We start from the raw sequence: 11,831 nt of genomic DNA on the forward strand, positions 1-11,831 counted from the left end.
ACAAGAGAACAAAATAATAAAATGTGGCCACAAGTTGTAGAAGCAAATTCCAAATTCCAATTCTGCATATCATGTGTAAAGCTCAGTACATTTATTTTTGGTTTTAGTACAGGAAATGTTTGTGATTGACTTGTAATGGGCATCAACTGTGTGATAGCTTAAATGTACATTCAGCATTTTTTGTTTAAGTTGTCCTGAGCAATATGGCAATCTACTTAAATGTACAGCCTACCGGCACCTTGTGGTGAGGATGTATGCAAACAGTTTTCAGTTACCAACACAATTGTTGTAATGTGCTTTTAAATGTCAGCCAAGATTAATTTAGTCCACAAGCAAAAGTATTCAATCACAGGAAACCCCAACATGTTGGCCTCTGTGAGGTTGCCCAAAATTTATTTGGTCACTGATGACCGATTACTTCATCTCATATGAGTGTACTAGGCTTTAAATGTTTACATTTCAAGAATTTTAATGAGTGGTAAAATACTGCACCATTACCCTTTCAGTGTAAGGTGAAGCGAGGACAGGTCAGTGGTGTTATATCTCGCTAGCAAGGGTGGCATGAGGACGCAAAGTATCAAAGAACTTCAGTCAAAGCAGAGGATTTGAAAAGTAGATTTAGAATTGAATCTTATACTAAAGCTCCCGAAAGCAACATGAAAAAGTGATCTTTAGGATATGGGGAGAAAATCCACAACTGAAATGGATATATTGCATTTGTTTTCTTTTCATAAAATACAGCCTGGAAGACATATCGATATTTTAATGAACAAAACCATAGAGTGCCCAGACAAACACAATCTTCAACGTTCACCTGTGTTGCTGAATTGGTGATTAATATTAATGTTGAAACAGCATGTAATACTGTAGTTCACATAAAAGTTCAGGAATAACCACTATAATAAATTAAAAGACAAAGCAGCTGGAACTATCAATGTAAGGGTCTAAAGCATCAAGAAATGTTGGATAACACATATAAAACAAAGCTATAAGACATTATGCACAGACTGTGGTCTTATAAACAAATCCTGTGAAGACATAAACCAAAACAAAAAAACTTGCCTAAAGCCGTCACACATAAATTGGCACAATAAAATGTGTCCGATGTGACAGGGTGTGAAATTTATTTCTCAAGTTAACAAGTCAGTGGATGTCCTAAATTGTACATTATGGTTAAAGGCTGCATTTTACTAACAACAGGATATAAAAACAGGATCTTACCATTCAAAGACATCAAGAGCTCACATTAACCAAAACGGGAGAACAGCTTCTATCTTTGGAGGGTAAAACATGGTCTTTGAATAACTGTGGCATGCTTTAAACATTTAATATAGATATTACAACAGCATCTGGTTGCAAAGGAATATATGAGCCATTGTGAAACATTACATCATTCTGGATGTGCAGTCAAACCATTTTAGATGAACAGGGCTTTAAAAACAATGATTCAAAAGTCTTTATGATGAGACGAATGGATGTGGTAACCCATGAGCCGAAGGTGAACAGGTGGTTTCTCACCTCAGCCCTGCAGCCAGTTTTTGCATGGCTGCTTCCCGCTCTTCTGTTTTCTGCTGTGAGCGTCGCAATATGTTGCGCAGCTCCTGCAGGTGGTCAAGCGTGCCCACGAGCTCACCGCGAACCGTCTTCATCTGACTCTCCAGGAGCTGCGTGCGGTGGAGGGAGTTACGACGGTCTCGCTTGCTACGCTGGACCTTCTGCTCCAGATCAGACACTAAGACCAGATATAGACAAATGACTGATCACACATTCATTTGTCAACGTGAAATCCATTTAATAATTAATAATTAGCCTTTATAAAAGGTGGCAACAAAAAGTAGTTACCTTTAAAAATAGGAAAATTGACTGCAAAATTTATTTTTAGGCCTATGTGTTTATGTTTTTTTTGTAAAAATATCTAAACATTCTTAAAACAAGACAAATGCATCAGAAATCATTTAGATTTTAGAAATTAGTGTGACCCAGGACCACAAAACCATACAATGTATTTTTGGCTGTTGCTACAAATATACCCGTGCTACTTCTGACTGGTTTTGTGGTCCAGGGTCACATTTAGTATTTAGTACTGATGAGTTGTGGAGAATTTGAACATGTTGAATTTATTTTATTTTATTACTCATTTGCATTTTTGGTCTTTTTAAAGCAAAAATCTAACATTATTTGATTAGTTTTCGGTGTTTAAATTACAGAAGTTTTTTGTTTATAGTTGCAGTCTGTGTTAATTGCAGTCTGCAGTCTGTAAGTAATTTTTGTTTTTTAAAAAATTTACAAAATTTATATAATAAGAACATCCCTATAATAAGTACATCCATTTTAAGTGTATCCATTTTCCAAACTGTGCTTTGGCTTATCTTGAATTGGTGCACCTATAATACGTTTTTATATTCGGACTATTTCAGACTGGTTCTGGTAGAAACCGTTGCGGAGTAGCCCAGTACCTGCGTGATTCGTCACTGACGTACTGTAACCAGAGAGAAGTAGCTCCGGCTACAATGTTCTTCTGCAAGACGCATGCAGTTCTGTTTATATAGACCATTTCACTAGATGTAAACATACTGGTCCCGATACACTTCCTGTTTCTTTTTTTTTACTTTACACAAACATCACAAAAAAATACAACCAACATAACATTTGACTGGATGAAATGTTACATTAGCACCTTTAAGATGTATTTGTATATGTGAAATAAAAAATAAAAAAAAAACAGGAAGCGCTTCTGGACCATTGTTGTTTACATCTAGCGAAATGGTCTATACTGCTAGAGTGCCAAAAGTTATGGAATGCAGCTTTAAAAAATGGGTTAGAACAACAAGCCAAATTCAAGCTATACTTTCTATTTTATTATATGACAATTTTGAGAATCTTCAGATCATTTTGCTGGAACACACACATTAGCCCTATTCAAACAATATTTGTTTCTCATGTGGACATCTGTAGAAATACATTCACATGGCACCTCAGAGATAAAACTCATTAATTAGGATAGAGATTTATTTGGAGAATTGAGTTCTGTGATCCTATGAACCGGGAACGCTCTGCTGGCCAGTCGCATGATTGTCTGCTGTCAGTAAAATGTCATATTCCAAGCATATTTTATAGTATCTAATCATATTCCCCGTGTTTTTTTTTTTTTTTTTTTTTTTTAAAAAAAGCTACAGTAAAACCAGCCTAAGCTCGTTGGCTCATCTTAGCTGGTTTAAGCTGAAAGTGGCTGGTTTTAGCTGGTCTCCCAGCCTGGCTAGTCTGGTCAAGCTGGTTTTAGCTGGACGTTCCAGCTGGTCTCCCAGTCCAGGGGTTCCCAACCTTTTTCACCCCGGGTCCCCCCTCCTTCTCTGGTCAATTTTGCAAGGCCCCCCTATACCTGACATTTCCCCTTATACTGTATTCTGCAGCAAAGAGAAAGGGGTTTATTTTTAAACCTTTTTTATTAACCAAAATATCTATTTTGCCTTTTTATTCTTCTACTGCATGTTATAAAAAAAATCTAAATTCAAACTAAATTTAAATTAAAGCTACACTTTGACACTTTAACTTAAAAGAAAACCCTCTGCTCAATTCTAACTTTTTACAGGACAACAGGGAGATGCCAAAAGACCTTTCACTAAAACTGTCCCTTTGAACTAAACTGACTGAATAACTACTGTTTGTATACATTAAAAATAAACATACAAATGAAAAATGCAACAAATACATTCTAAATCTGTTGAAACACATTGATCAAGGCAGTTCATCGAAGACGTGATCAGTGAACAGTTCCTCCGTCAGAGCGCGTCTGATACTTATATGTGACCCTGGACCACAAAACCAGTCTTAAGTCACTGGTATATTTGTAGCAATAGCCAAAAATACATTGTGTGGGTCAAAATGATAGATTTTTATTTTATGCCAAAAATCATTAGGAAATTAGGTAAAGATCATGTTCCATGAAGATATTTTGTAAATTTCCTACTGTAAATATATAAAAACTTAATTTTTGATTAGTAATACACATTGCAAAGAACTTAATTTGGACAATTTTAAAGGTGATTTTTCTCAATATTTAGATTTTTGGCACCCTCAGATTCCATATATTCAAATAGTTGTATCTCAGCCAAATATTTTCCTATCCTAATAAACCATGCATCAATGGAAATCTTATTTATTCAACTTTCAGATGATGTATTAATCTTAATTTTAAAAAATTTGCCCTTATGACTGGTTTTGGGGTCCAGGGCCATATTTGTGCATAAACACCACTGAGCCTCACAAGATTATCCTCTATGGCTGAGCATCCATTATAAAACACTAACAGAGTATTAATGTGGACAACTATGCAAATATATTGAAAATTTTATGCAAACATACTAGGGATCAAAGCCCCGAGAGCGTGCATAGTTTGGGAATCAATAGCGGACTTGTACGTGCCTAATGAACGACTCGCGTCATATATTAGGTACGCGCAAGTTCGTTATTACTCGAATCATCTTTACCTTTCCATTAGAGCCGCGGTTTGCTTCGTGCAACCGATAGATGTATTTTGCGTGCAGCGGTTGGAAGTTTTGAGCCGCCGTTCAGTCTGTATTTAACAGTGCGATGAGGCTTGCTGCGCCGAGTCCGAAGCAATCAATCACAGAACACGAGAGAGGCCGTGCTTTCATCATTTAACACATTAATAATGAAATCAAATTATGGGTTAATATTTAAATTCATTTTAAGCTATCTCGCGGCCCCCCTGGAAGATCAATGAGGCCTCCTAGTGGGCCGCGACCCCCCGGTTGGGAACCCCTGTCCCAGTCTGACCAGCTAAGGAAGTGGCCAAAACCCCTCTAAAACCGGTGTTTTAACAAATAATGCTACCTGTCAGATTGTGCTACCAACACTGTGTTTTTCATACTGTAATGTTATGTTTAGGGTTGGGGTAGGTGTACACGTTAATAAAGCCTCACACAATATTAATATCATGCTGGAAGCAAAATCTGATAGGTAGCATTTTTCGGTGTCGAATTATGCTACCATCTGTTTTAATTGTCAGAACAAATTGTCAGAACACCGGCCTGCTGACCAGCTATGACAAAGGCTGGTTTTAGCCATTTTTTTTTCCAGCAGGGTTATTATTTGATTATTTAAATCTCCCATTTAAAAATAGCAAAATAGAGGCGCTATAGTTATGTATAATTATATGCGATACTGTATAGCCTATAATACATATTTTAAATAGCTGTTGCTGCCACAATAATGACCCATTTCAAATGTTTATGTGCTTTTTTCTCTTTCTTCTTTTTGTTCTTAATACTCCCGATCACTGTGATTGAACAGTTATGAAATATTGTTCCAGATACTTTTTGGCAAATTAGAGTAAAGTGCAACATTTAGCGTAGTGTTTGGCAGTGGTCAAAAACTATTTAAACAGTAAATTTTGAGTCAATTTCTTCTTGCAAACTCATAGATGTGGATTTGGATGTCAATTAATTTACCACACATATTTTCAGACTATTTCAGACTCCTTCTGGTAGAAACCGTTGCGGAGTAGCCCAATACCTGCGTGATTCGTCATTGACTTACTGTAAACAGAGAGAAGTAGCTCCGGCTACAATGTTCTTCCGCAAGACACATGCAGTTCTGTTTATTTACCGCTAGAGCGCCAAAAGTTACGGAATGCAGCTTTAAAAAATGGGTGAGAACAACAAGCCAAATTCAAGCTATACTTTCTATTTTATTATATGACAATTTTGAAATAATTGTTTCTCATGTGGACATTGTAAAATACATTAACATGGCACTTTCTGGCAAATTAGAGTGAAGTGCAACATTTAGCTTAGTGTTTGGCAGTGGTCAAAAACTATTAAAACAGTAAATTTTGAATCGATTTCTTCTTGTAAACTCATAGATGTGGAATCGGACGTCAATTAAATTACCACACAACCTTGGTGTTTTTTACAGGGCTGGTGGCAATAAAATCACAGACTAAACCCTCGAAATGTTTAAAGTAGCTTACGTTCCCATGAGAAACTACCATCAGAATAGGGTTTTACACAATTTTTGATATATTTGTTGAAGTTCACTTAAAAAAAGTAGATTTTAATCATAAAAAATTAAATGTTTAATGATTAAATAATAATTCATTTAAATTAAGTTTATCTTTTCATTGAGTTTTTCTTTTTTTATTATTTTATCTGAAAGAGAAAAGCTATTAAATCTTGTCTTTTTGGTTACCAAGAAAATGTTTCTTGTTTTAAAGATGTCTTTTTACTGTAAAACAAGACAAAACACTTTTTTGTGGCACAGATAGACAATTTTGAACTAGTAATGTAAAGCTCAGATAAACCTGAAGATTCAGATACACACCCATAGTGTCGCCACAGGCTTTGCTTTCTGAATCCGTCTCTGTCTTCTTCTCTAGCAGGCCTTTGGTTTCTTGTAGCATCTTTTCCATATGAGCCAGCTGAGAGGCGTTGGCTCCGCTGGCCCTGCGGATGAGCAACCGCTCTCTCTCTTTCTCACTCAACTCTTTCTTACACTTACTCATCTTCTCTGTTAGCGGTCAGTGCACGAAAGCACTTCGTCAAACACTTTACAATTTTACAAGCAGAAATAAGACGGTTTCACAAAATACGACACCAAAACAACACTACAATATTACTAGAAAAACAAAGCTGTGCTGGTCAAACTAACACTGTCAGTCTGTTTCCTGTGATAATCTCCCATTGCTTTTTTTCACCCCGTATTTTAGTTCTAAAGTCTTCTATCTAATCTGCAGCAGTTCTCTAACTGTAAATAGTTTCTGAGCTAGAAAAGGAAAGGGTGGTCTTTTTTATACTTGTTATCAAGAGCAAATTTAGCCTGCAGGCAAACAAACAAAGAGTGAATAGAGAGTTGTGGCTGTCATGAGACCAGCCTGATTCACAGCCTTCAGCAACATGGCTTTTTACACTTCACCACGCACTAATGGACAATACAGTTGGGCATTCTGGGTAACTCAACATTAAAAACAGTTTTGGTTGATACCAAAATGTTCCTGTTTTTACACAACTAAAAGACAATGACTGACATGCGAGAAATTCACTTGCACCACACTCCAATTCTCTGTCTACATCGTTACAACATTTCATCCTCTATCCTGGTTTATTGATTATAAACTCTAGGCATGTGCTAGAAGCAAAATCAGGCCCTTTATCTGTTTTTAAATCTGTGACGTGTCAGTTTTCCTCCTGAAATCAGAATTTGATGAGAATTTTACATCCACAGTCCAGGTGTGTCTCTTACACAGCTTACAGAGTTCTAAACAAAAGGACTTTAAGACTCTCTCTCATCTGCCTGTGGGCACCACAGTACAGAGCACAGCAGCTCTTCATGTCAATAGGACCAAAAATAAATATTCTTAATCATAGGCTATTTATTAAAGAGGCCCCAGCTCTGTCAGGAGCACTTCCTTCCCTGTTCGATCTTATATTGAGGACAGTTTAGTCAGTTGTATTGAGGCAGTCTTGTGATGAGTCACGAACACTGAACACACGTGGAGACAAAGGGTGGGTGACCTGCTCACATGCTGGCACAAGAGTTTCAATATCTGGGACAGTATTGGCTTATGTAGGTGACTACTGAATAATACAGTTTAAGTATGATTCAGGAGATTATAGAGCTCTGCTATATTTTTGGTAATGTGAACATGAAGGTTATATTTACTTACTGTGATGTGCAGTTAGACAGCACTGTTGTTGTTTAAAAACAAAAAACAAAAAACAAATAAATGAAAATAAAGCTGAAATAAAATATAAAAATAAAAAAGATGAAACACTTTAAAATATTACAAATATTTTAAAAATTAATTAGAACTGACATAAAGTTGATGTACTAAAATTGTTAAAACTAAAATAAAATTGATTATATATAAACATTAATGAATAAAACTGATAAATGCATATATATATTGTGTTGGAATTTAATTTTATATATATATATATATATATATATATCTATATATGTGTGTGTGTGTGTGTGTGTGTGTGTGCATTTTATTTGCATTTATATATTTATATATATCTATATCTATCTATCTATCTATCTATCTATCTATCTATCTATATATGTGTGATTTAAAAAAAAATAAAAACTAAGAAAAAATATAAATATTAGATTAAAAAAATGTGTAAAATTTTAAACATTAAACATACAATATTAAATAAATTAATTATCGAAATCAAGTTTAAGTACTAAAATTGCTAATACTACTATTTAAATTAATTACATATTTACTGATAAATGCAAATAACAAAATTACTAAAGATAAAATATAATTTTATAAAATATCATTTAAAAATATAAATATTAGATTAAAAGTTTAAATATTAAACAGTTAAAATATTAAAGAAATTAGGCAGAACTGAAATCAAGTTAAAGTACTACAATTGCTAATACTAATATAAAAATAGTATAGTATAATATTAGATACATTTAAAAAACAAATTAAACATAAAATATTACATAAATTAATTACTGAAATAAAGCTGAAGTACTACAATTGCTTATACCACTATAAAAAATAATTACATAAACTATACGTAAATATGAATGAATAAAACTGATGAAAAACTTTAAAAAAATATTAAACATATAGAATATTAAATAAAATATTAAATAAATTAATTAGAACTGAAATCAACTTGAAGTATGAAAATTGCTAATACTAATATAAAAAAATTATTACATAACCTGATAAATGCAAATAACAAAATTATTAAAACTTATATATATATTTAGATGAAAAATTTAACTAAACTTAACTAAATATTGAACATAAAATATTAAATATGAAATAAATAAATTAGGCAGAACTGAAATCAAGTTAAAGTACTAAAATTGCTAATACTAATAATTGCTAAATACTGATATGATATATAAAATACTGAAATATATATATGTGTATGTGTGTGTGTGTGTATATATATATTTATATATTTATATATATATATATGTGTGTGTGTGTGTGTATATATATATATGTGTGTGTATACATATACACACATACATATATAGCCTATTAATCAAAAACTGTTCACACTGTGTTATTTCTATACAAATAAATAAATAATTATTTTTTAATAAAGATGAAATTAAACAACATACACTATTATATGATGATATGAATCATATTATATGACAATTTCATTTCAATTATGCACATTTGAAAACAAAATATTTGAGCACTGCCAGAACCACACACACTCCTTAAGGAAGGTCCTCATATAATCAAATATCATATTTGGCAAATAAAATATACTGTATGATGATATTAATATTGTTGTTCATAAGATAACCCAGCAAAAGTGTTGTGAAAAATGAGTTTCTATTCATTTTGTTACACCCACTGAATCCAAACTTGACTCTTCAGCTGAACACTGGGAGTATTATACCATCACAAATGAGATCTACTGATTAAAAGAAAAAAGAAAAGACTAATTTTGACTCAAGGCCTCAGGCTTGTGCTTCCTTGTAAAAAGCTGCCTTTATTTACTTTGATCATTTTATTATATGAGGTTGTAGTTAAAAGTAGGCATACAAGGCAAAATATTCTGAGATTATGTAAACCCATAGAAAAAAAACAAACACAAAAACTTTGAGTTCTAAATGGACACTGACGAATCGAAACTGTTTTGTGTCCAATATGACAGTCACTTCATTGCATCCCACACAATTAATTTCTCATCGTCAGCATCACAGTTGAAACGTAAATTTCTGCGAGATCTTGGAGGATTTATGGGCTGGTTTATTATTTTGCCACTTGGCAAACAAGGAGTTTGTGTGGCTATTTCTCTCACAGGAAATGAGGAAAAAATAAGGATGTCCACTACTTCTACAGCTCTGGTCTGCAGCTGCTGCAGGCCCGACCTTCAGTCCATCTGCTTCAGACTTAAATTCCTCCTGACAGCGAAACAATGTAAGAGTCCAGAAACTTCACTTGCAATTAAAAAGACAAATGAGTTTAGCCGAACGGCAGCGGGTGTTGCAGTCCTGAAGAGGATTACTTAGTTTTACACGAGAACAGATGAGCCAGAGATTATGTAACATGCACTAACAGCTAGTAACAGACTCCACAGTTACTCCTGGTTGCGTTTGTTAATCGGATTTTCTCCTTGTCATATTACAGAGGTGTCATTCCATTCAAAGTGTGCGTTTTTTCAAAAGAAAATAATGTATAAAAAGTTCATGGATGACATTTCTGTTTCTAATTGTATACAGTGGTACGTTATTCCAGCGTTTTACACTGAAATCCACTGTGCCCTGGTGAAAAAACCAGCATATGCTGGTAGGTATGTTTTGATGCTGGAATGCTGGTTAGGTAGGTTTTGATGCTGGTTTAAGATGATCCTTTGCTGGGTTATGCTGGTCCTTGACCAGCAACATGACCAGCAAAAACCAGCAAAGGACCAGCACGAACCAGCTAAAGACCAGCTTAAACCAGCATCAAAACCTACCTAACCAGCATTCCAGCATCAAAACATACCTACCAGCATATGCTGGTTTTTTCACCAGGGTGATGAAACGATTCCACTGATAATCTCTGCTTTTCCTATTTTTAACATTGTGGATAAAGGTACTGTTCTATTGATAAAAAAAGTACCTTGCAAAATTACTGTAATGGATCTCCTAGCATAGTAACTTACATTTTAAGTCATGACACGAAATTTTGGTTAAGCACATCGAGTTTTTCCATAACCAGTGAACAGCCACAGCATTTTTTCCATAATTGTCTGCCATTCTTGTGGTCTGTGAGGAATAACTGTGAGGAACGAATAACTCCACTAGGTGGAGACAAAGATGGATAAAACCACCACAAACGAATCACAGGGTAATTTCAAAACATTGAACAAAAACTTCTGCCTTAGTCGAAAAAGTGCCACTGACTGTCACTGAAATGATTAATGATAATTAATAATGCTATAGCTTTCTTCAAGTATTACAGACCTGCTTTGCACATCGTCAGTGTCTATGTAGGGTGCCCGGTTCGAATCTGCTGCTGATCCTGGTCCAGTTTCTCGAGTGGTGTTTGGCCGAGAATCAAGCTCGTGCACATCCAAACAAAAGCACATTAACACAAATTCGGTAGGAGACATTCCAGAAAGTCTTGCTCGTCTTGTCACGCTGACCTGATTATGTTGTGAGTAATTAGCTGCATAGTGGCAGATCCTGTTTGATGTTTTGTTTATTGTCACCCGGCCCAGATTTTTAGCTGACGTCGTTTGGCACACTGGCACCTCCTTTCTGTAACAAATTAAGTGAAGAAGAACGGCACAGTTTCCCACACTCATTTCAAGGATTATGTCGAAAAAGATACAGAATGAGAAATGTTTATATGGAAAACTTTATAGTGTATTATACTGCTTCTGGAGAAGCAGTTTTGAGGACGTACTGCTGGCCTGCTCTACTCTGCATAGTGTGTGCTTATTATTCTTCTCAAGACACTTTACTTTTACTTTGCAAGGGCACAGATGAATGATTTTCCCCTCAGTGCTTCATGTCAGCCTCAGCTAAGCTGAGCAGTAGAGAACAGACTAATTTATAGCATAGGCAACCTTGCTTTTGTCCTTAAAGTCTAGAAGTGTCGTTATTTAACTGTTCAGAAGACATTCAAAGGCCTATCTCTGTCTATCTATTTATCTATCTACAGTTGAGGTCAAATGTTTACAGAATCTGCAAAATGTTAATTATTTTACCAAAATAAAAGGGATCATACAGAATGCATGTTATTATTTTAGTACTGACCTGCATAAGATTTCACATATAAGACATATGACCTAAATGATCCACAGATGTTTTTTTTTTTTTTTTTTAGTAAA

The 11,831-nt window shown here is 34.5% G+C and overlaps 1 protein-coding gene across 1 annotated transcript; it reads right to left on the reverse strand.

Annotated features, from left to right (window-relative positions):
• Nucleotides 1–1,100: 1,100 nt before the first annotated feature.
• si:ch73-389b16.1 (uncharacterized) lies at nt 1,101–6,791 on the reverse strand. Its single transcript, XM_051111748.1, has 2 exons — nt 6,343–6,791; nt 1,101–1,732 (listed from the first exon to the last, which is right to left on the reverse strand). The coding sequence occupies exons 1-2, from the start codon at nt 6,521–6,523 to the stop codon at nt 1,515–1,517; spliced, it is 399 nt and encodes a 132-aa protein (XP_050967705.1). The 5' UTR covers nt 6,524–6,791; the 3' UTR covers nt 1,101–1,514.
• Nucleotides 6,792–11,831: the final 5,040 nt, after the last annotated feature.

This window comes from Labeo rohita, chromosome 6 (genome assembly GCF_022985175.1).
Source record: "Labeo rohita strain BAU-BD-2019 chromosome 6, IGBB_LRoh.1.0, whole genome shotgun sequence".
Classification (NCBI taxonomy): Eukaryota; Metazoa; Chordata; class Actinopteri; order Cypriniformes; family Cyprinidae; genus Labeo; species Labeo rohita.